Here is a 25806-nt window from a genome sequence, read left to right on the forward strand (position 1 = left end):
AAGAATGCTACCTTATAGGATAGCATATCCAAGGGGCATGTAGCCATCGGTTCAAATGGAGGCAACATGAGACGTGAGAGCACCAAGGACAGCGACCACTGAGGCACTGGCGCTGACACAGGTGGGTAAAGATTGTACATGCCCTTAAGGAACTGGCGGGATTGTGGGTGAGAAAACACCGTAGCACCCTCAACTCGGGTGTGAACAGCTGATATCGCTGCCAGGTGGACCTTGAGGGAGGAAGCCTTCAAGCCCAGGCCACGCAAGTGGCACAAATACTCGAACACAACCCCCAAGGGACTGTTGTCAGGCACCACCCCTCTGGCAAGTGCCCAGAGCTCAAACCTGCGCCACTTGGCCGCATAAGCGCGCCTAGTGGATGGTCGACGAGCATTCAGGAGGACCCTCTGCACCTCGTCAGTAAAGCCTACCGGGGAGGAATGATCCGCCACGCCGTTAGGTGCAGCTTCCTGGGATCGTGGTGGACTAGGCTCCCGTTTAGGAGAAGGTCTTGCCGAAGGGGCAGACTCACATATGTCCGTTGGGACATTCGCAGGAGCTTCGGGAACCAAACCTGCCGTGGCCAGAAGGGGGCCACCAGGATGCAGTCCGTCCCGTCCTCCTCTATCTTGCACAGGACCCTGGGAATCAAGGGGAACGGAGGAAACATGTAGTGCAAGCCCTGCGTCCACGTAAACTGGAAGGCATCCCCAATAGAGAGGGGGTCGCTCCCTGCCCTGGAACAGAACGTGTGGGCCTTGGTGGTCGCCGCAGTGGCGAACACATCTATCACTGGATGACCCCACATCTGGAAGATCGGCCCAACGCACTCTACGTTCAGTTCCCACTCGTGTTCCAGTAAAGGGACCCTGCTGAGGGCATCTGCCCGGGCATTGTCCGACCCAGCCACGTGTATAGCACGGAGCGACACGCCGTTCTTGATAGCCCACTGCCAAGTGAGTGTGGCTTCCCGGCACAGGGCCATGGACACTGTGCCCCCCTGCTGATTCACGTAGTACATGGCAGTCGTGTTGTCCGTCTGCACCAAGACATGACGATTTCTCAGCAGTGCTGTAAGAGACACAAGTGCGAAACGAATGGCCCTTAGTTCAAGCACATTGATATGGAGGGTCTTTTCCCTGTCAGACCAGACATCTTGCACCGACACATCACCACAGTAAGCCCCCCATCCCAACAGAGAGGCATCAGTGGTAACCGTGATATCATGGTGTTGATACCCGAAAGGGGTCCCTCTAAACAAGTTGTCGTCAGACAGCCACCAGTCCAAGGAGGAGAGGATGACCCTCGGGATAGAGAATTTGAGGGACGGAGGGTGCAGTAGAGCATCATACCTCCGCACAAACCAGTTCTGTAGAGGGCGCATACGCAGCCTAGCGAAAGGCACCACAGAGGTGGCCGCTGCCATATGCCCTAGTAAGCACTGGATAGTGCGCACAGACTGGAACCGGTTCTTTTTAAACATGGACACTAGACCCCTTAGGGACCGAGCCCTCTCCAAGGGGAGCAGGGCCTTACCCTCCACAGAGTCTAAAAGTGCACCAATGTAGGACACCTTGCAGCTGGGCACCAGCTTGGATTTCTCCAAGTTCACCAGGAGCCCCAGGCGTTGGCAAGTGCTAAGTACCAAGCCAATGTCCTGCACCAGCCTAGACTCTGATTCAGCCACGATGAGCCAGTCATCGAGGTACGGAAAGATGGTACAGCCTTCTTCCCGTAGGAAGGAAACCACAGGGGCCACACATTTAGTGAACACTCGTGGGGCAGTGGACAGGCCAAAGGGGAGCACCTTATACCGGAAAACCCGTTGCCGGTAAACAAAGCTCAGGTACTTCCTGTGCTCCTTCCGTATGCCCACGTGAAAGTATGCGTCTTTTAAGTCAAGAACCGCAAACCAATCCCCCTGTTTCAGCAAGGCGATCACAGCCGCCAACGTTACCATTTTGAATTTGGTCTTTCTGCTGGGCCGGTTGCTGTGCCTGACGAGGCTTGAAGGGCCGACGCCTCCTCTGCTGTTGTGCGGGAGGGTAAGGCCGCTGCTGGTAGGCAGGATACTGATGGTAGCCCGGCCGCTGCTGTTGGTATCTGCCCTGGTAGTGGTAAGGGCCAGATCGGGGAGCGTACCGTGACCTGGAGGAGGGCTTGTCCGCTGGAGCCAGACCCAAAGACCGCGCCGTCTGCCGGTCCTCTTTCTTTTTCTTCAGGGTCTCGTCGGTCGCTTTGGAAAAGAGCGAGTCCCCCTCAAATGGCATGCTCTCCACTCTGGAACGCACCTCTTGGGACAGGGCCGTAGACCGCAACCAGGAGTGGCGCCTGAGGACCACCGCCGAAGCCATTCCTCTAGCAGCAGTGTCAGCAGCGTGGCTTCCAGCGTTCATCTGCTGCTTAGACAGCCTCACAGCCTCTGTCTGCAGCAGGGACACCACAGCCTTCTGCTCAGGAGGGAGGTCTCGCGTATAGGATGCCAACTTCTCCCAGAGGTACAGCTGGTACCCTGCCATGATGGTCTGATAGTTGGCAATCCTCAGACCTAGGGAAGAAACAATGTACTGGCGCCTGCCCATGGCATCCAGCTTCTTGCCCTCCTTATCGGCAGGCACCGAGGAGTGACCCGATCGCCTGGGGTTGAACTCCTCTGTGACCAAGGAGGAAGGTGGAGGGTGTTTCACCAGCGCCGGCCAGGTACCCTGCTTGATCTTATAGAGCTGCTCAATCCTCTTGGATGTTGGAGGTTGATCGCAGGGCACCTGCCACACCTTCTCCACGATTTCCTCAAGACCCTCGAGCATGGGGAAGCCAACATATGCTGGGTTGTCTCCATAAATGCGCTTGAGGAGCTTGTCCTTGGTCTGGGGAACCGCCGAGGAGATGTCCATCTCGAGAGCCTTGGCCATCCTCGCCATCTGGTCGGCGTAGATGCGGAGGTCCTCGAATGGCGAGTCCGCAGATGGTACAAGCTCTTCAGCTGGCGATGGTTCGGACCAGGACTCCGACTGGTAGCCAAAGCTCTCCACATCCTCCTCATCGGAACCGAGCTGGGATTCCGGAACCTGGTGCGGAGGGGGAGCCCACGTCGACCTCGATGTCGAAGGCCTCGGTTCCGACACGGAGAAACCTGCAGGTGCCCCTTCCCACTGGCAATGGTATGGCGAGGGGAGGTAGGAGGCCTGTCGATGTCGGGACGCGGTGGACCGGACCGATCGGACACTGTCCCCAGACCGACGTCGCTCACGACCGGCAGCTGGTGGAGACGGACGGGCAGGCGACGGACGGCTCCGACGTGGAGACGGGCTCGGTTCCAGCCTCGGCGACCGAAGAGCAGGCGATGTTCGGATCCGACGGCGCGGGCTCGGCTCCGGTCCCGAAGAGAATTCTGCAGGCACCGTCTCGAAGGCCATCGGATCCGGCACCGGCACGGAGATGTCCTCTGGCTCCGGTGAATCCAGATGAGGGGAAGGCGTGTGAGGAAGCACGATGACCTCTTCCTGGGGAGCGGGATGTGGCGACCGGTGATGTTTGGTCTTCTTCTTCTTCTTCGCCGGTTCCGAAGAAGACCTCGGAACCGACGCGCTCCTCGCCTTCGAAGGGGACCTCGGCCTCGATCTCTTAGATTTTACCGGAATCGACCCGGTCGTCGGTTCCGATCGGGGACTCGGTAGACGGATCCTCGGTTCCGATGTCGGTCTCGGATCCGACCTGGTGGAAGATGCGCTACGGGGCGGCCGCACCGGTCCCTGCGCTGGAGAGGCCGTTCTCGACGCCGAGGCACTCGGGGGACGCGGTTTCGACCCCGACCTCGCGGAGGCCACTGAGCCAGCTCCGGAATGCCGTTCGGCAGAGGGGCTAGGGCCGGCCTTGGAGGAGGGCAACGGGGCGCCTCCGGACATGACCTTCTGCCACAGGGAGGAGTTAAGACGGGCCTTGCGCTCCTGTCGGGCCTTGCTGGTGAAGCCCTGGCAAATCTTACAGGCCGTTACATTATGGGTCTCCCCCAAACAGAACAGGCACAGTTCATGGCCATCGGTCTTGGCCATTTTAGTGTGGCATTGCAGGCAATGCTTGAAGAGAGCCTTTGAGGCCATCTTCAGGGGCACGCAAAAGGAAGGTCAACAAACAGTCCGAGTCAAATTACCGAGTCCACAACAAAGTCCAAACGAGATCCGAAGAATAGTCGAGGTCACGAAGTCCGAAGTCAAAAGCCAAACAATCAGTCAGAATAAAGCACGAAGCACAAAAGCACAGAGCAACGAAGCTCACGTTCTCTCCAAGCGGCGGCAAGAAGAGAACTGAGGGAAGGGGCCGTTGGTCGCTGGAGGATCACGTGACCGTTTGGGCGGGAAAACGGTCGCTGAGGCGCGCGACAAACGGCCCCTTCGGAGCCATGGAAGCTCTAGAAAATTCTCCGGCGGCTGGCCTGCGCCTGCGCAGTCCCCATGTGTGGAGGCACAGAAGAACGAAGATGAACGAAAGTTTTCACAGAACAAGTAACCAGCCTGTTACCTCTGAAAGTATGGTGCACTGACCTTGCAGCTGGAACCAGAAATGTAACCATTTCTCAGGGGAGAGAGAGACTGTGATTCCTGTGTAATCTTCTGCCGTTTCTATCCAGACTAAGCTGTTGTGTTCTCGTGCAACTTCTGAGGTTTTCGCACCTAAATGCAATCTGCTCTAAGGGCGGGGAGGGGCGGGGGGAATAGTACTCCCTATATCAATAGTGCATTTGCCTGTATAATCATTCCTGCCAACTTTCCCATTTATGGATGTACCCATGAACTTAATGGATTTCTAAATAAAAGTTTATCAACCAATGCACTGTAGTGCTTGCTGTGAGGGGCTTGGGGTTCTATCTGCCATGGATTGTCGTCCCTAGAACCGACACATTAGCCAAATAGCATGTATGTATGTATTTATGTTATTTACCGTCCTCCTTTCCCAGTGAGACTCAAGGTGGGCTACACAGTGTGGGTCAGTACAGTCAATTTCAAAGCCATTTAAATAAACACGTAATATGGTATTGACATGCAAATTTGCAAAGATTAGAAACCAGCAGAAATCCCATACAGAGCTGAAGAAATGCTGGAACAGAGCATAAGCAACCCTAACCCTGATATATTCACCAACATAGGAACTACTCAATAGGATCATACAGCAAGATCCAGAGGAGTTAGCTGTGTTAGTCTGTAGTTGCAAAATAGTAGAGTCCAGTAGCACCTTTAAGACTAACCAACTTCATTGTAGCATAAGCTTTTGAGAGCCACAGCTCTCGTCGTCAGATGAGAGCTGTGGTTCTCGAAGGCTTATGCTACAATGAAGTTGGTTAGTCTTAAAGGTGTTACTGGACTCTTTACTACGTACTTATAGCAAGAGTAGTGAAGTCTATGGTCCCTCAATATTTACAACAATAGTAGAAAAGTCTGTGGTCCTTCCTCACTCCTTTACTGATGGATCTCTTGAGACCACTTCCTTACAATGAGGCCCTCCTATTGGAGTAAAGAACCCTCTTGAATACCAGTGAGCTATACCTCCAAGGTACCCTGCAGGGACACACAGGGCGGTTAACACAAATCAGGAGCAAACTGTAGCACTGGCAGCCCCACAGGGAGCCGTCTGGTGTGCTGCTGCTGCTGGCCGGATCCAAGCCCAGTGGTCCCGGCAGAACCGTCTCAGCCATGGAGACTGTGCGGCTTCCTCCTGCCCACCAGTGGCCTCCCCACAGCATCCTGTAAAGTGCCATATGGGCCTCCATGGAAGAAATACTTGCTTGCCAATAACACTTGGGTATGATCAGGATGCTTTCGAGTGGACAAGCAGAAGAAACTCAGCCTTGCTTTTGTGTCATGTTTAAATGACCCAAGTTTGCAAAGTGCCTTTCCAAGATGCCAAGGGTTGAGTGGCTCTCCCGTTGCCCCCAAATTATTTGGGGGAAATTGCATTCCTCGTAATTTCAGGTGACTGTCCTTGTCCTTCTCTCAGGGACTGAGATCTAGTATTTACTATGTCTGGTTTATTTCAGGACTCCTAACCAAAAGTCAGTATTTTTTTGTAACGAAAATGATCTGCTGTGCCCAAAAGGAGCTAGCTCTTGCTGGGCCGGGGGTACGTGTATATACAGGTGTTCTCCTAAAGCATAATGAAGGCAAACCCCCTCTTTCAGCATCCACCTCCTTTCCCAGAGATCCCACCCCAAGCCCTCCCTCTCCCCCCCACCGCCAGCCCAGCCTTACAAAGCACTTTGATTTGGAAGTTCTCTGTCTGGAATATCTTGCTGACGCCCATCAGGCTGTAATCCACTTGGCAGTGGTAGAAGGCGTCGCGGTCCTCTTTGGTGACTCGTTCAAAGAGGGTGCTGCTGACCGTGAAGAGCCCATTGGACTCCCTGATGACCGCATTGCGGATATCCGTTTCTGTAGGGGAGAAAGACAAGGTGGGATGGTGTTTACTCTGAACGATGAACTTATGAAAGCTCTTTGCAGGCAAGTCTCACCAAGAAGCTACCATCTCACAACTGTGAAGGTGCAGCTTAAACCAAGGCTTCTTGTATGTGGTTCTGGCTAAGATAACCTTTGCTATGAACTCAAAACACAAGGAAATGTGGCGTCCTGAAACCTTACTGCTCCCATGAGCTGCAGTGCCACAGTCTGGAGGGCGACAAAGACGGTGAGGAGGCCGGAGACCAAGTCCTATGATGAAAGGTTGAAGGAGCTCAATATGTTTAGCCTGCAGAGGAGGTGATATGATAACCAGCTTCAAGTACTTGAAGGGCTGTCATATAGAGGATGGCGTGGAGTAGTTCTCCGTTGCCCCAGAAAATCAGACCAGAACCAGTGGTTGAAATTAAATCAAAAGAGTGTTCGGCTAAACATTAGGAAGAACTTCATGGCAGTTAGAGCGGTCCCTCAGTGGAACAGGCTTCCTCGGGAGGTGGTGGGCTCTCCTTCTTTGGAGGTTTTTAAGCAGAGGCTAGATGGCCATCTGACAGCAATGCTGATTCTGGAAACCTAGGCAGATCATGAGAAGGGAGGGCAGGAAGAGTTACATAAGTGCTTGGTTCTCACGGCCTCATCTTACATGCCCAGGGTAAGGCCAATTGCTACGTTGGGGTCAGGAAGCAATTTTCCGCAGGCCAGTTTGGCTAGGGATCCTAGAAGTGTTTTGCCATCTTCTGGGCATGGAGCAGGGGGTCACTGGGTGTGTGTGTGTGGGGGGGGGATTGTAAATGTTCTGCACTGTGCAGGGGGTTGGACTAGATGACCCTGGAGATCCCTTCCAACCCTCTGATTCTATGTTACAGTGTCTTGCAGCTGGATCTGCCCAGTGTGGCATCACAAATCACTAAAGCTGACTGTGAAGACCAATGTGGTAAGTGAAGTTTGGTACAGACAACTTCAAGCACACACTCACGGGGCCTGAACTTGCTGAGATTGAGAGGGAAGGAGACCTTGGGGTCGTAATAGAGAGCTCAGTGAAAATGTCAATTTTGTGTGCTGCAGCATCAAAAAAGGCAAACTCTATGCTGGGGACTATTAAGCAAAAGACTGAAAATAAATCAGCCATATATAATGCCCTTGTATAGATCTATGGTGCAGGGTCATTTGAGATACTGCGTGCATTTCTGTTTGCCGTATCTCAAAAAGGATGTCGCAGAGCTGGAAAAAGTACAGAAGAGGGAAACCAAGATGATCGGGAGTGGGGGGTGGGTGGGGGGAGGACCTTTCCTATGAAGAAACGTGATGGGCGTTTTGCCTGCCCAGGCCCCGGCGAGAGCGGCGCAGTGCGGCTCGGTGAAGCTCCGAGGGGGACGGGCGCTTTGCCGTCACCCGGGCTCCACCGGGGCTTGAGCGCGCCGCTCTTCCTGTGCCGCCCTCTTCCTCCAGCTGGGCTACCTCGCCTGCGCCCTCCATTGGTAGCCTTCCCCGGCGCCCTTTTATTCTGGCGCGCCCCGCGCAGGCGCACCAGCATCAATGTGAGTCGTTGGATAGACGCTAAGGGAATTATATAGTAGGATTCACAAGATAGAGTGGACAGAGAGAACTTTTTCTCTCTCTCCCAAAATTTGGGATGGACATGTCTTCGCTCAACAAGTGATTAAAATGTGGAATTTGCTGCTCGATGATGCAGTGATAGCCACGGGCACAGACAGCATTAAAAGGAGATTAGATCTATCATCGGAGCATCAGTGGCTACTAGAGATGGTGACTTAAAGAGTGTTCATTCGGGGGCACTCCATCTCCGTACATCAGTGCCAGGAGGCAACTTCGGGGAAAGGCCTTGGCCTCTCTGACGTGTCTTTGGCCAGCCAGAGTAAGTGGCTGAATAGCTGGGCTGCTGGTCCGATCCAGCAGAGCCTTTCCTGATGTCTTTCTCACCCCAGAGTTTACACAAGGGGGAACTTCTGCTCTGTTTGTCAGACTCTTACCTGTCCCGTTGGAATACAGTGGTTGTTGATCTTTGTACCACGTGATGGATGGGGTAGGGTAACCATTCTGGCTGGTGCATGTTGCAATCTAAGACAGACAGACAACCTCAGGCACTGAATAACCTTAAAAGTCCATAATCCACATGGCTCATATTTCGACTTTGGATTCAAATCTTAAGTCTGATCTATAGAATTCTTACTCAGTTTCAAAACAAACATTCTTGCAAATCTGAGCTGGCCGATCTGCTATTAGCTTTTTTTTGCCCAGGCCTTTACAGTCTACCTCAAAACTTTTCTGAGCTAATCTGACACCTCCCAAACTTCAGTCCTTATCACAGTATTCCCTTTAGCATCCATGTCCACCAGCATCCATGTTGGTAACTTGAGAACGTCACCATTCCTCCTCTTCATTTTTTAAAACATCAAGTTTCTAGCTCTGAAGAAAGGTTCGGCAATCAAAGAGATCTTAGTAGGGCTTTAGAAAGTGGAGCTTCAGTTCCCTCCCCGCTTTCTCTCAGTTCCTATCGGCCATCTGTGATGGACAAGAGGAAGTTCCATCCTCTTGTCTTCCGTGGTTAGAGTTGACCAAGGAATGTAACTTTGAAGGGGAGGGTTGAACTGCTAACCATCAACAAAAGAAACAGACCATTGGATTTTTGGAGAGAACAGGGTTTGGTGGTATCCTGGACGAGGGACTATACTTAAGTGGTTTTGACAGACAGGAGTTTGGGTGCTGTTCTCAGTTTCAAAAAGGGCCAGCAGTCTGGTCATTGTCAATACGTTAAAATGTGTTTATTGAATCAACCTCCCAGCTCCAGCACTGTGTCATCTCGCTGGCTGAACTGGGAAGAAGTTACCATTCGCTTTACCATCTGAACAGAATCGTTTATTTTGCAATACGTGACTCCTGCATTATCCACGTTCAAGAGTTTCCCAAACTCCTCTCTGTAGGATCCAGGAAAAAGCGGTGTGGATTCAAACTTGGGTGCTCTCTGGTGCAGGATTCATGCATCCTGACAGTGTGTGTCAAAGTAAACACACGAAACTAAAACAAATCCACTCCACTTCTTTCCTTGAAGAAGGACAGGGAACTTGGTACTAAATAAGCACAGGGCGTTGGTGAGGTGATGCACAACTCTCCAGCCTCAGGGACTACGTAGGGGTAAAAAAGCAGAAAAACCCGGAAGAAGTGAAAGGCCTTTCACTTCTTATAGATCAGGACGCTGCCTATCCCCAATACCGAGTTTGGTGTAGTGGTTAAGAGTGGCAGGACTCTAATCTGGAGAGCTGGGTTTGATTCCCCACTCTTCCACCTGAAGCCAGCTGGGTGACCTTGGCTCAGTCACAGCATTGCAGAGTTCTCTCAGCCCCACCCACCTCACAGGGTGATAATTGTGAGGATAATAATAACACATTTTGTAAACCGCTCTGAGTGGGTGTTAAGTGGTCCGGAAGGGCGGTATATATAAATCGAATGTTATTATTTATTCCCTCCCACTGGTGGTGGTTCCATTTTTTCTATGCTTCAGTTTCATAAAAATAGCAGGCTAAGATTCAAGCCCAGTAGCTCCTTAAAAACCAATGACATTTCCAGGGTATAAGCTTTGATTGATATATATGTATTTTAAATCTTTGGATGTTTACAATTTGTAATTTTAAATTGTATGAATTGTTCAATGTATTTTAAATTTGAATGCAAACTAATCCACCCTGAGCCTGCTGGCGTGGGGAAGGCAGAATATAAATCTAAGAAATTAAATTAAAATTAAATTATAGTGTGGAAGTCTTTTTGGTCTTTAAGGAGCTCCTGGGCTTGACTCTTGCTCGTCCACTACGGCTACCCATTTGAGAGAAAAAACAGACAACCCTTCCTATGCTAACTTCAGAACTGATTGGGAAAGCCAGGACATTTGTCCCCCCCAAAGCATACCCTACCACTATCTTGTTTTCTTTTGAGCCAAATTCCCATCTCAGAAAGTGTCCCCACCTCTCGAACTGCACTGACTATAAAGTTGCTGCTGCTGTGGGTGGTGAAGCCGGTCACCAGCCAAGACCCACATTTAGCTAATGGAGAGTTACATTTCCCCGGGTGCACCTTGGCACAGTGCCACAGAATGTGGTACTCTGGGGTGCATCCAACCACATGAGGTGCAACTGCAAGCATGCCAAACCGGGCACCGGGCACCATTCTCACCTTCGAAAGCTCATTTTTTGATGCCCCGATGCCCTCGTTCTCAACAGTCACTGATGTTTCTGGAGCCTCTAGGAAACAAAAAAGCAGGGCAGGGTTAGTAGGGAGGCAGGGAGGTTCCCCTTATGGCAGCTGTGGTGGAGAGTGCCCTCAAGTCACAGCTGACTTAAGGTGACCCCTGCTGGGGTTTTCATAGCAAGGGACTAACAGAGGTGGTTTGCCGCTGCCTACCTCTGCAACTCTGGTCTTCGCTGGAAGTCTCCCATCCCATTACTAACCAAGGCTGACCCTGCTTAGCTGCTGAGATCGGACAAGATCAGGCTCTCCTGGGCTATCCCGGTCAGGGCATGGCAGCTGTAGCCGTGTTAAAAAATAGCCTTCCCAGAATCTACCATGAAAGATGCCTCGTTTCCTGGCAGAACAACCGCTGTAGGGAGGAGTTCAGGATTATGGCAATAAACAGAGAAAGAGAAGGCTGCAGACTTTAAGACGCTGGGGCCAGCACCACATCTTTTCTGGCTGCGGCCAGTTTTGTTACGTCTCGGAAACAAGAGGGGGGGAACCCAGTTGCTAAGCATCCAGGATGCGCTTCCTCCATCAAGGCTTGCAGATCGATTGGAGGAGGGGGCAGAGATAGGGTGGGGAGGGCTGAGGGTGGGGAAGTGGGAGGGTAGGTGACGTTGGCTACGTTGTGACGTTACTTCCAGGTAAAAAACAAAAATGACATCGGGTAGCCCTAGGACTTGTTGGAAACTCTATGGTAAAACCATACATTTTCCATTGATTTTACTCAGAAGTGATACTGCAACGCCTTTTTGTTTTTTAATCTCTCACAGCCACTTCTAGCGGTGGTGGGCAAATGAGTCTGCCTGCTACGAGCTATCCGCCCTGAGCCTGCTGGAAATGTGGGGAGAGCGGAATATAAATTGAAAATAAATAAAATAAAATGTCTTATGGATGCCTATAAACAGCGATCATTCCACCTCAGGTGACAGAAACTGCTGGGCCAAGACAGGTGAAGCAGCGCTTTGCACCCACTGTGGGGTTGAGGCCTCAACACAACTCACTTGAGACACGCAGCTCTGTCTGTTTCTCCGAAAAGCCGGCTCTGCCTGCTCCCACCTGGCACAGGTAAGTCTTGGCATCCCGTGGGGTGACCTTGCTGATGGTGAGGGCAAAATCATCGGTGATGTTAATTCGTTCTTTCATCTCTGACTCCTTGGATTCAACCCTATCCTGGGTCCTGGACAAGATCTCCTTCCGCTCGTTTCTCTCCATCTACAGTGGCAGGACAACCAGCAACAGAAAGGAAACACTTATTGTTAATGTACTTAATTAAAACACTTCTCTGCTGCCTCCCCGCTCCCCATTCAGGGTCCTCTAGGTAGCAAACAATAAAACACTTCAAGCATTAAAACACTTCAGATATTAAAAAGAATTTAAAGTACAAACATCCGCATGCAAAAAGTATAAACACGTAAAAACAAAGAGACTGGAAGGAGGGCTAGTAAGATTTACAGTGCAATCCTAAACAGAGTTACCCCAATCCTAGCCCATTGATTTTAATGAGCTTAGACTGAAGTGACTCTTCTTAGGATTGCTCTGTTAGCGAGGGGTCACCAAACAAAACTGAAAAGTCTTCCCCGACTGACGGAAGACAAGGTTCATCATCGTGTCTTCTGTGTAGTCACACATGGGAACTGTGCATACAGGTAAGCCCAACCCTGATACTGGAAGGGGAACTAGCAAATGGAGCCAACCTCCACCCCTTCTCGTAAGCGCAGCCCCCCCCCCCACTGCCAAGCCAGAGATGAGGTGTGTGATGGAAGAGGAGCATGAGCTGACCACTGAGGGGCACGGTGGGGTCTTGACCTTTGGCCTTTAATCGCAGTCTCAAAATGCACCTGCCAGAGCAAGTCGAGAGTGCGCAAACTCTTCCCCAAGTACTGCCCCTTCTGCCTAAATGCATCTTTCAACACTGCATTCCCACTCAGAAGAGACACGTCCGAGAGATTTAAAAACGTTGTGTTGCGTGTTTAAAGGAACCACAACATCCGTTCATCTGTTCTGAAGCTGGATTAGGCGCCATTTCCTGAATCTTTTGACAGGCTTTAAATTGGTTGAAAAACAGTTTATATGTTTGTTTAATGTCACTTTATGCCTATTTTTTTAATCACTTGGACTCTCCAGCACCACTCTGAGTTTGCAGTTTTGGACGAGGCACCTTGTTAATGCCGGTCAATCAAAACATTTATGATTACTTATATCAACGTTCAGGCTTCAGTGGACCAGCTTAGAACCTTTATGAGGCCGAGTGCGTCTGCATGCAAAGCGCCCCAAATTTGGATTACCAGAGTTCCCGGAACTCTTTCTATGCAATTGTCTTTTCTCCCTGCAGTGATCAGCTGGTAAGAATCTTGCCACAAGGTGGCAGTGTGGGACTTTCCATCCTCAACACCCTTCTAAACGCATTGATTTAAGTGGAGTTAAACCCTTGTAAGTACATGGAAATCAACGAAGGGTATAACTCTGTTTAGGATTACACCTGTTACCTTGCCTGCTCTGCTTAATTAATGTTATTGCTCAAAATGCTTGTATACACAAGAAGACTTTTTTACACAGGTAAGAAGGTGGTGTTGTAAGGAAATGGCTCGAAGAGATGCTTCGGTAAAGGGATAGGTACTGTAGACTACGCTCCTGCAAACTGCCTGTTGCTGTCTGTTCCTACTAGGTAATGAATTGCTTATGCTTAGTTTCATCATTGTTTTACTTTGTATCAGACTTCTGTTTTATTTGCAGATTTCTGCAATCCAAACCTTATTGCACTGTTTATTGGATGTCCTGTTCGTTGTATTGACTGAAATATGCCACGAGTCTCAGTGAGAAAGACAGATTATAAATAACAGAAACAAACAGCTTACTATCCCAAGGGGCGAACAGTGAGATCCTATGCAGGGTTACTTAAACTAATGGTAATTAATGGATTTAGATTGGAGTAATGCTGCATAGGTTTACACTGAAAAACAAGTAAAGGTTACACATTTTTATTGTACTAATAGTTACTGGTTCTACTAATATCTACTACTTCAAAGTTACACAGAACCCTTCATCAGAATTAATTATCTATGGCTGCTTCTTCCATTTAATGTTTTTATCACTTTGATATTGATGCGGCAAACTGCTTTCTTAGGAGACAAGGGTGGGGGGTGGGAGATAAGGCCTCGTGTAAAAGAACAGGACAGGGTAAGTGAGAATCAAGTGGTAACAGATGGGTAGGGAAGGTGAGACTACTGCCACTCAAAACTGAGGTTTAAAAGTTTTCTCAGAGTTAAGATTGTTGCCAATTATTCCTTTACTTCATTTATATACCACCTTTCACCGCAATGGAGGAAAGTGCCCACAAGTCATAGCCAACTTGTGGTGACCCTGGGGGGGGGGGGGGTTCATTGCAAGAGACTAACAGAGGTGGTTTGCCACTGCCTGCCTCTGCAGCCCTGGTCTTCACTGGAAGTCTCCCATCCAAATTACTAACCAAGGCCAACCCTGCTTAGCTTCTGAGATCTGATGAGATCAGGCTCCAATGGACACCTATTAAGTCTGCAATGGTTTGATTTTATTTCATTTATATCCTGCCTTTCTCCCCAGTAAGGACTCCAAGTGGTTTACATCACTCTCCTCTATTTCATTTTATCCTCACAGCTACCCCGGAAAAGTAGGTTAGGCTGCGAGTATGACTGGCCCAAGGTCACCCAACAAGCTTCCACGGCAGAATGGGGATTCAACCCTGGGTCTCCCAGAACCGAGTCCATCGCTCTTGCCACTAGAACATGCTCCAGGAATAGCGGGCAACACGGCAGAATGCAACGCAGAAGAGACCTATAAAACCGCCAATGAAGTGCTGCCGCTGATGAAGCATTCTGCATGATTCAGAAGCTTGCATATCCATTGGCTTGATTGTGTAATGAGCATCCAAGGCCACGTCCTGCCAACACCCTCAACCACCTCCAACATTTTTTGACTCACATAGAACCATTTGACGTAGAAATAAGAGTTGTTCTCGGGGATGAAGAAGTTGCAGTAGATGGTGGCTTCCTTCCCGACTTCTGCCTCTACTACCTTTGGCATGGAGACTTCCAGGCCATCTGCTTCTGCTGAGACAAAGACACAGGTCAGAGGTGACGAATCAAAGAATCGCTCATCCTGCTGTCTAGCAAGAGCACTTTCTTCCTCTCTCTCTCCACTAGCCTAGGAAGAATATTCTCATTTACCCGACTTGCTCAGAGTGACGAAAGAGCCCTAAAACTGTTACAAATTACTGCAAGTTTATTACTGAATTGACTGAAAAGGACTCTTCAGAAGTACTCAGCGGAAATTACCTTAAGCGCTCTGCAGGCACAACCCTGATGCTTGTAAAGGTGCCTGACCTATTCAGCATTTGTGTGTTTCCACAAGGCCACCTTGCCAGCCATGTGTGGTTATCAACCTTCAAGTGGGGCCTGGAGTTCTACCAAAATTACAACCGATCTCCAGCCAACAGAGGCTAGTTTCCCTGGATGGCAGCTTCGCTGGGCAGACGTGTGGCATACCATAGATTCTAGGAGAAATCCCACCCCCAAATCCCCCCCCCCCACAGTTATTGTCCCCAATCTCCTGAAATTTCCCAGCCCAGAGTTGGCAACCCTACAGCTATGCCTTCTGCCCCATTCCCCTCCCCTCGGTGCCACTCATACAACAGATGGATATTTCTTTATTTAGAAAATGTAGATGCTGTCCCTCTCCAAAGACCTGCTTGACACAGCTGACAAAAGAAATACAATAAAATAATTGCAAAGCACAAAAATTAGCGGTATTATAGCTAGTGATAAAACAGTATACAGCTAATACCCAGCAGCAAAAAAGAGAAATTTTAGTTAAAAAAGAACCAAGGTAAAGGTCCCCTGTGCAAGCGTCGCATCACGATGTTTTCTTGGCAGACTTTTTGTTACGGGGTGGATTGCCATTGCTTTCTCCAGGCATCTGCACTTTGCCCCCAGGAAACAGGGTACTCATTTTACAGACCTCGGAAGGATGGATGGCTGAGTCAACCTTGAGCTGGCTACTGTAACCCGGCTTCCGCCAGGATTGAACTCAGCTTGTGAGCAGAGCTTGGGCTGCAGTACTGCTGCTTACCACTCTGCGCGACGAGGCGGGGGTGGGGAACAAAACGGTAATCATAACACAGCCCATGGAACAGAGGTCGGTAACTTTAAAAAGATAGATCACCTTTCATTTAAAAGCCTGGCTGAAGAGACATGTTTGGCCTGGCACCTCGAAGGCAGTAAACTAGGTGCCAGGTGAGCCTCACACAGGAGGGCATTCCCAAGGAAAGGTGCCAACACCAGATGTGTATGTATCAGCTTATTCTGCACCAATTTAAAAGCAAAGCGAGGCACTTCTGAAGACGTCCTGCCACCGCCACCCCCCATGTGCCAAATGGAGTTCTGCTTGTCATGCCTCCCATTCAGTCTTATTTGGTCCTGGGTAAGGTTGGAACTGTCTGCCCAAGGAAGTTGGGATAGGGGCATCCTTTCCAGCATTTAGGATGAGATACAAACCAGTCTTATGTCCAAGAGCATTTGGGTGCGGTTTTTTTTCCAGAGCTTATTTTGGTCAATACTAGAATCCAGAACAATGTTTACTGCATGTGACCAAAGGCCATTAGAACTGAGCAAATAAAACACATCAGTAAAACATAAACAGCAAACTATAAAACTATAATGATAAAAAGACATTAAAACACATTAGCACCTTTGTTGTAAGTCAATACTAGTAAGGCCTTTGTGCAAGCTCAGTTTTACAGATCTATCCGTTACATCTCCTGTCCTTCCTCTGAAAAGCTCCGGGCAGCACACGTGGTTCTCCTCTATTTTATCCCCACAACAACCCTGTGAGGTAGGTTAAGCCAAGAGCAATGGGCTTAGTGTCATCCTGCGGCCTTCGTGGCCGAGTGGGGAGAAATAAAGTCACTAGTGAACTATAAACAATGGCCTGGTGTCTGCATTCACACACACTCAAATAAAGGACAAGAGTCCACCCCCAAAATGGCCATGCAAGGCCTGTTAATTAGGCCCGCCTTACACAAACTCGCAAGCTTTCGGATTTCTCAGAGCTGCTATGGAGTTGAACATTGGCAACTGTTTTGGTTGGTCCTAAATAACAGTATTTCACAGGAGTGTCGTTTTGGGATTTTTTTCCTTCCGAACAACATGGCTCCCATACAGTTTTTATCTCGTGACAATATGTAATTTAATTTCTAGAGATGTGGGAGGGAAGAAGCTGAAAGCACAATCCACCCCCCTCAAATTCTCTCTCTCTCTCATACACACAGACAATTTTTGTAAAAAGCCCACAAATCTTCTCAAAGGGGCAAACCAAGCCTGCCTGTCTTAGGAAAGGGCCGTTGAAAAAGAGAGGCTGTTGGCATGTCTGCAAACCGGAGACTGAGTTTACTCCCCGAGATTCTGAATTAATCATAGCTGATCATAACTATAATCCCAGGAACATTATTCATAATAGCTAAAGCAAATTAGAGTTTTCAAAATTATGACGAACTGTACGTGAATTTTCCATTGCTGGCAGTGGTTGCCGGGCAACAGCGAGGCTCAGGTCTCTGTGGGCCCCTCTGGCGGGGGCTGCCCACAGGGTTGGATCCGTGCCACGGACGAAAACCAGTTTCATGCGCCTTCCCTCTCCCCACAGAACCATCGACTTGGGAGGGGGTGGGCAGCCAGGGATCTCTTCCAAAGATTTCTCAGCACCCCTTACCAAAGTTTCAGAGGTCTTTTGGGTGGGTGGGAGCCATGATAGATAAATTGAAAAAAACCCAAATACTGGTTAATAGCATACATTGGCTTGTCACAGAAGCGAAAGCAGTCTTCCATTTGAAAAAAACAACACTCAAACTCTAAAGGAAAAATACCACTGGGCATATATAGAGTGCCTTTCCTTTGTGAAGGGAACGCTCCCCTCACCACTGCAAGGTTCTGAGTCTTTCCTATCAGTTACCTTTCTGTGTTTAGCTCACCTTTCTAGAGTTGCCAGCTCCTGTTTGGGAAATTCCTGGAGACCTGGGGGCGGGGGGTAGAGCTGGGGAGGGCCATGTTTGCCAAGGGTAGGAATCTCAGTTGGGTATGATGCCGTTGAGTCCACCCTCCTAAGCAGTCTTTTTCTCCAGGGGAAGTGATCTCTGTGGTCTGGAGATCAGTTGTAATTCCGGGTGGTTTCCAGACCCCACCTGGAGACTGGCAACGAACGTGGTTTCCCCTCCTCCATTTTTCCTTGCACCAACCCTGTGAGGTAGGTGCAGCTTAGAGTAACCAGCTTGAAGTCAACTGGAGAGCTGCATGGCTAAGCGGGAAATTTGGACCCAACACCAGCCCTTAATCTGTTGCAGTAAATCTCCTACTGAGTAGTTTCTGTGTTGCTTAATATGTCAGGCTTAGAATTGCTCATGCTCCGTTTCAGCATCTCTTCATCTCTATGTTTTATTCCTTTTGGTTTAAATCTTCGCAAATCTGCATTTATAGACCCTATTACATGGTTTATTGAAATGCCCTTGAACGACTGTACTGACTGCCATTGTGTAATCCGCCTTGAGTCTCAGTGAGAAAGATGGACTATAAATAACGCAAATAAATTATGACACTGCTGCTGAAGGCGCTCTCCCAGCAGCAGCATTGGCCTCTGGTAGGTGACAACAGCCCGCTTGTGCAACCCCATCACTTTTCTTTCTGCCTTGGATGTCCAAACGGAAGGATCCCGTGCTGCACAAAATCTCCCATCCAATGTTTTGTTGGCCGGACAAGCTCCTCTAAAAAAGACCCTGGTGCCTCACCAGTCCTGCTTTCCGAAGGCAGACCTGTGCACCTCCCGTCAGATGTGCTGGAAGTGGGAGCACGGGAGAGCTGCCCTACCCATCTGGGGAGGGTGGGGGGGGGACACACACATCCTTTTCCGAAGCCACCTCATTGGCTTTCCCCGACTTTGGCCTTGGAGCTCATGGGGTGGGGAAGAGATAGCAGCTGCATTTCCTTCGAGGGCCGCTCTTTCCATCAGCCTCGGGAAAGGGAAATGGTTTTTCACCCTCCGAAGTGACTTTCCAGATGCTGCTTGTGAGAGGGAACAGGTGGGGATCGAGAGATTAGGCCACACGCACAAGGGGGCCCTTATTCAGAAGCCCTGCTGGCCTTCTCCAGTTACCCTCGCTTCCCTCCCCACACCTGCCCCGTGACTCCCCCCTTGCAATTGTTCTGGGATGACATCAGCCCTCCCCAAGCAACGTATGGGTCTCCCAACTTCTGGGGCAGAAGTCCGTTTTGTCAAAACATCTCCTGACTTTCGAGGTGCCCAGGCAGCCAGGCAACCTGTATGCGCATGTAACAGGATTAGACCTCCCCTCCATCCTCAAAAGGAAATCCCAAATTGCATCTGGAGATGGGTTTTTGTTTTATCCAGATCCGGCAGACGGGCGAAGACACCAGTGCTGTTTCTACAAGCTCTTGAGGCGGCACTTCCTAAAATGGAGAACAAAACTCAGCCAGGGATGGGGGGTGGGTGGGGCAGATGGAGAACAGCCCCGCTGGATCAAACCCAAGGTCCACCCAGGCCAGCGTTCTCTTTTCATCCAGCCAGCTCAAAACATCTCTGGAATTCTCACAGCATGGCTTGGAGATAATGCTTCCTCAGCGTCTGGTAATCAAAGGTTTACTGCTTCGGGATATGGGGGTTCCATGTAATAGCGCTTGAATCTCTGCTCTATCATTAAGGCTTGTTGGGTGATCTTGGGCTGGTCACTCTCTCTCAATCTAACCCACTTTACAAGGGTAGTTCTTTTAAGTTGTGAAGATAAAATGGAGGAGGGGAGAACCATATAAGTTTCTTTGAGTCCCCGCTAGGGGAAAAAAAGCAGAGTAGAAATAAATGCATATAAATAAACATTTTAATGGGTGCTGGACTGCCGTTATCATGTCTTGGATTAGATGTAATTGCACAATTTAAATATGCTTTGCTGCTTGGCAATCCAGACCTATGTGGTCCCCGAATTTGTGACAGAATGGATAGGACTGGGCAGAAGAGCCTTTACACCAGTGCAAGATCACTGGTGCAGCTATTTCTTGGGCATCAGGAAGGAGCTGAATACGTGCATTAAGTTGGAATATCACAATTAATAAGAATAGCATTCAGAAGTTCTAGTTTGGGGCACAGGTGAGATCCAAACACTCCCCAACCACATACTAAACCTTCATCAACCCAAGTGGCCGGATGTCAAGCTGGAAATTTGCTCTGCCAAAAGAGAAGAGCATGAAATGGGTGGCAGCTGCCACCAATGTTTACATTGCATCACTTTAATCACTTTAACAGAGGATGCTGCTAAATCAAGGGGCGCCTTACTTAGAGTGGACAGCAGCCTTTGTTTGCATGGCAGGTGTGCTTTTCCTATACTGAACTGGACTGCCGTCTACGCAAGATGAAATATCCCACTCTCTTCCCAGCATACCAGTGCAAAATGTTTTAATGTGTGCTGCTCTCGATGTCCCATTTTAATGGCTAGGTTAGAGTTAACATTTCCTGCCCACTGGGTTTTAGATTTAGCATTATATTCTTTTTGGCTGTTTCTGCCATAAACAACAACCTTGGAGCCCTTATGGCTGAAAGCCACTGATAAATAAGGAATGATAGCTGATCTTGGTTATATTGATGTGATGTCTTCTTCAAGATTCCCCCCCCCCAGCTCTGGTTCATGTTGCTAATGAAATCGAGGGCCTCGGCTACAATTCCCCCTTTCTGATGGTCCCAGGTGGCTCTCCACTTCTGGCAGGGGTGGTTGGCTATGACATAGTCTTAAAGCCAGAGAACAACATGGCAGTCAAGCAACCCCGATGCTTCCCCTTTCCACCAGCAACAGCACTAGATTACATACCATGCACACAGGAGGCCTTTTAGGATTCCCAGTCTCCAGGCGGGGCCTGGAGATCTTCTGGAATTTCAGCTGATCTCAAGATGACAGCGATCAGTTGCGCAGGAGAAAATGGCTGCTTTGGAGGGTGGACTCCACAGCATTACAACCTGCTGATTTCCAGCCCCTTCCCCAAGCTTGCTCTCACCAGGCTCCACCCCCAAAATCTCCAGGTATTTCCCAACCCAGAACTGGCAACCCTACTTTCAGTGTTGTAAAGACAAAGTGTGCTGCAGCTGCCTCCCTGTTGCCTGGAAGCAGTCGATATTCAGTGCCAGCTGCTGATCTGTTTCCAGATTCAAAGCCAACTCTGGCTCGGGAAATTCATGTAGGTTGGGGGGGCAGTGCTTGAGCAGGGCAGACTGCAGAGGTAGCGCTCCAGGGCTCCCAACTGGCCAGTGCACAGAGTAGCCTACTTGCTACTCCTTCTTGCAATGAGGTTTCATTACACTTTGCTGTAAACTGACATGTGGTTTTAGCTAAACATTAGGAAGAACTTCCTGACAGTTAGAGCAGTCCCTCAGTGGAACAGGCTTCATTGGGAGGTGGTGGGCTCTCCTTCTTTGGAGGTTTTTAAGCAGAGGCTAGATGGCCATCTGACAGCAATGCTGTTTCTGTGAACCCAGGCAGATCATGAGAGGGAGGGCAGGAAGGGTTACATCAGTGTGTTCAGTTCTTGTGGCCCCTTCTTACGTGCCCAAGGTAATGCCGATTACCACTTTGGGGTCAGGAAGCCATTTCCCCCAGGCCAGTTTGGCTAGGGGTCCTGATGGAGTTTTGCCATCTTCTGGGCATGGAGTGGGGTGGGGGGAGTAGTTGTGAATTTCCTGCCCTGTGTAGGGGGTTGGACTAGATGACCCTGGAGTTCCCTTCCAACCCTATGATTCGATGTCATTCTGAATCAAAGGTCCACAAATACCACTGCTGTGTCACTAATGATGTCCAGTAGTTTGGTTCTGGTAGTCAGCAGAGAAAGCTTCACTCTGTGAAAGCAGCAACCAATATTTAGAAAGTCGCTAGCCACACAAGGAAGGAAAAGTTCTTCTTTCAAACAGGTGTCCTCACGCCACAATACAGCATCAGCAACGCAGTACATCCTGGGTTGGAGAACAGGGGCAGCTACAAGAATGGACCTTCTGCCTGCTCCTTTTGACCTCTAATCTCCCCTACTCCTCCGTGGGAAACAAAACTCACACTCTCTTGGCCTTTGTGGAGCAGGAGGCTGAAAATGAAGCCTCGTGGGCTAATAAAAACAACCGTTGGCTACTATGCCCAACTAAAAACGTGTGGGCCCATGTTCTGTGCTTGCATCTGAAAAACTGCAAGTTGTCATTGGCATCTCCAGATTATTATGATTTATTATTATTAATAAAGACATGTCATGGTCTTTTGGGGCCCTCAAGCTGCTGAACGGTTTAAGAAACATTAAAAACCAAACATACACACACCTGCACAATTAAAAACATAAATGGGAAGGAAGGAACGCCAACTGTAACAAAAAGTCTTCACCTGCTGGCAGAAGATAAGGATAGATAAATGTACATGAAGGGCTGTGGACAAAATCCCCTGGGCCTGTTCTGTTTGTGCACCGATCAAGCCAATCATTTTGAGAAACGTGGACCAAAACCAATTCAACATCTCTTCCCATTGCAGGCACAGCTGTTCTTTATTTCCTCTTTTACAAGTTTTCTACACATTCTTTTGTCAACAACCTAAACTACTGACTTGGTCCCTGCAACCTTTTTTGTTTGTTATTTTTTTAACTAGCAAAATGACCACCTGTAAAATGAGTGGGAGAGAACGTGCTTGTTTCTTCTCCCTATACGGCCTGTGTTCGCTTGTGACCATTCATTTCCAGGCCTAGAAGCATCGCACTCTTTGCCCTTATTCTTGGTGCAAAATGTGTTGGTTGCTTAACATACAAATAGGCCCGAGGAAAGTGACTGGTATTATGGGTATTTCCATCTCAAAGGTGCAGATCACTTCTTAGAGAAGCAATGTTATTCTGCTACATAGTTCCTCGGTCTCATCATAGGGTTTTCAAGGTAAGAGATGAGCAGTTAAAAGAAATGGGAGTGCCACAACATCTCATTGTTTTGATGCGCAACCTGTACTCTGGACAAGAGGCTACTGTTAGGACAGAATATGGGGAAACAGAATGGTTTCTAATTGGCAAAGGTGTCAGACAAGGATGCATATTATCTCCCTTCCTGTTCAATCTCTATGCAGAGTATATCATAAGGAAAGCTGGATTAGATCTAGAAGCTGGAGTAATAATTGGTGGAAGGAAAATTAACAGTTTGAGATATGCAGATGACACCACGTTACTGGCAGAAAATAGTGAAGACTTGAAACAATTACTGATGAAGGTTAAAGGAGAAAGTGCCAAAGCAGGATTACAGCTGAACATCAAGAAGACAAAAGTAATGACCACTGAGGAGTTACACAGTTTTAAAGCTGACAAAGAGGAAACTGAAATTGTCCGAGATTTTCTATTCCTTAACTGAATCATCAACCAACACGGTGACTGCAACAAAGAAAATCAGGAGATTGAGACTTGGAAGAGCAGCTGTGAGGGAGCTAGAGAAGATCTTTAAAGATATCTCTCTGGAAACCAAGATCAAGTTAATTCAAACTATGGTATTCCCCATTGCCATGCATGGATGTGAAAGCTAGACAGTGAAGAAAGCAGGAAGAAAATTGATTCATTTGAAACGTGGTGCTGGAGGAGAGTTTTGCGGATACCATGTACAGCCAGAAAGACAAATAAGTGGGTATTAGATCAAATCAAGCCTGAATTCTCCCTAGAAGCTAAAAGGACAAAACTGAGGCTATCGTACTTTGGTCACATTATGAGAAGCTGAGATTCTCTGGAAGTCAATAATGCTAGGAAAGGTAGAAGGCAGTAGGAAAAGAGGAAGACCTAAAATGAGGTGGCTTGACTCAATAAAAGAAGCCACATCCTCCAGTTTGTAGGATCTGAGCAAGTCTGTTAATGAGAAGACGTTTTGGAGGTCTTTCATTCAAAGGATCACCATAGATCAGAGGCAACTTGATGGCACATAATACACACACAGTTCCTCAGTTAGACTGAACTGTTTATCCATTTCCGGACTGATTTTATTGTCTTCTTCATACTTGTAATCCATCCAGGCTAGGGTTGCTAGTCTCCAGATGGTGGCTGGAGATCTCCCAGAATTACAACTCATCTCCAGGCCACAGAAATTAGTTCTCCTGGAGAAAATGGCTGCTTTGGAGGGTGGAGTCTGTGGCATCATACCCTGCTGAGGTCCTGCTCCTCCCCAAACTCCGCCCTCTCCAGGCTCCACCTGCAAAATCTCCAGAAATGTCCCACCCTGGAGCTGGCAACTCTAGTCCAGGCCCACTCCATTATTCTATTTTACCAGTGATCTTTGCTTTCAAATTCAAATCTTTTTATCATACTTTGTAATTACACTCGTTGACTGACTGAATAGTTCTTACATTTGTAACACTCCTTGAGTGCTAGTGAGAAAGGTGGACTATAAATAATGACAACGATAAGGTTAGTTCTAGGAATGTATTGGGAGGGCTATGTGCAGGACTCTCTCTCACAATCTATTCCCCTCCCTTCTCAGCTTTCTAATGGGTCTTCTTTCACCCACACTGACCAAGCAGTTCTGGAAGAAAAGACAGAGACTTGCAGAGGTGTGGATCCAGGGGAGTTAGCCGTGTTAGTCTGTAGTTGCAAAATAGTGAAGTCCAGTAACACCTTTAAGACTAACCAACTTTATTGTAGCACAAACTTTTGAGAACCACAGCTCTCTTTGTCAGATGCAACTTTATTGTAGCACTAGAAACAAAGCCCATTGTGCAAATAAAAACAATGGGCTCTAGAAAGCTGGGGCTGGGGAGGGCTGGCAGGTGGAGGGGCAAGGGGGGAGTCTGGAGAGAGCTGAGAGGCAGGAGGGGTCTGGGGAGGATTGGCAGGTAGAAAGTCAAGGGGGGTTCTGGGGAGGGCTGAGGCAGGAGGGGTCTGGGGAGGATTGGCAGGAAGAGGGGCAAGGGAGGGTCTGGGGACGGCTGAGATGCAGGGGGGTGACGCGCCTGTAGCCCGGTGAACCCTGCTGGAGCCGGGGCGCACTGCACCCCAGCTCCACCGAGAGTGGTGCGGCCCTGCTCCGGTGGGGCTCAAAGGGCGACAGGCGCTTCGCCTCCGGCTCCGTCCCTGCTGAGAGCGGCGTACTGCGCCACCAGCGTGGCTCCGAGGGCGGCAGGCGCTTTGCTTCTGCCTCGTCCCCACCGAGAGTGGCATGGCTTTGGCAGGGCTCCCAGGGCGACGGGCGCTTCACCTCTGCCCCGTTGCTGTCGAGAGCGCTGCACCGTGACTCCAGCGGGGCTTCCAGGGCAGTGGGCGCTTTGGTCACGTCCCCTCACCTGGGCTCCACCTGCAGGCGCATTGCTCTTCCTGCGCCGCCCTCCTCCAGCTGGGCTATGTAGCCTGGTGGCAGGAGGCCGGGCAGACTCGCCTGACCCTCTGCCGCCGGAGGCGGCGTTCCACGGCGCCCTTGTATCCTCGTGCGCCCACGCAGGCGCACCAGGATAAAAGTACGTCGTCTGAAAGACGCTAAGGGAATTATATAGTAGGATAAGCTTTCGAGAACCACGGCTCTCTTTGTCAGATGTAACTTTATTGTAGCATAAGCTTTCGAGAACCACGGTGCTCTTCGTCAGATGCATCTGACGAAGAGAGCTGTGGTTCTCAAAAGCGTATGCTACAATAAAGTTGGTTAGTCTTAAAGGTGCTACTGAACTCTTTACTGTTTTGGGGAGGTGTGGAATCACTATAATGGGATATTTTAAAAAATTTACTTCATTTATACCTCACCTTTCTCTCCAGTTGGGACCCAAAGCAGCTTCCCCTGTTCTCCTCTCTTCCACTTTATCCTCTGACCACAACCCTGGTTTTGCTCTGTCTTAAATTCGAGGGGGCTTGGAAGGTTCCACTCTGCAAAGGGCTGCTGGCTCCGTTCCTTCCTTTGGACCCCGCTGTTCTTCTATTCGGCCTGTGGCTCTGAAGGCACTAGTGTTTCTTTGACCTGATCCTGCCCACACTCGCCCTCCGAGAAGGGTTCGTGTACAGTCTAACGTGTCACCGGGGGACACCTCCATTCCCATTCCCTTTCCTTCCCACACATACACCCATAA

At 49.2% G+C, this 25806-nt stretch overlaps 1 protein-coding gene across 3 annotated transcripts in view; it reads right to left on the bottom strand.

The window, feature by feature from the left end:
- MCAM (melanoma cell adhesion molecule) overlaps positions 1 to 25806 on the bottom strand; it is a 58395-nt gene that overhangs the window by 17334 nt on the left and 15255 nt on the right. For 2 of the 3 annotated variants that reach the window (XM_054998404.1, XM_054998402.1), the window contains exons 2-6: positions 14649 to 14776; positions 11693 to 11903; positions 10629 to 10696; positions 8435 to 8522; positions 6243 to 6422 (exon numbers count right to left, since the gene is read on the bottom strand). In XM_054998404.1, the coding sequence (XP_054854379.1) occupies positions 6243 to 6422; positions 8435 to 8522; positions 10629 to 10696; positions 11693 to 11903; positions 14649 to 14776 (675 nt within the window). The remainder of the gene's footprint in view (positions 1 to 6242; positions 6423 to 8434; positions 8523 to 10628; positions 10697 to 11692; positions 11904 to 14648; positions 14777 to 25806) is intronic. The other variant, XM_054998403.1, reaches the window with a different exon arrangement.

Source organism: Eublepharis macularius, chromosome 14 (genome assembly GCF_028583425.1).
Source record: "Eublepharis macularius isolate TG4126 chromosome 14, MPM_Emac_v1.0, whole genome shotgun sequence".
NCBI classification, from domain to species: Eukaryota; Metazoa; Chordata; class Lepidosauria; order Squamata; family Eublepharidae; genus Eublepharis; species Eublepharis macularius.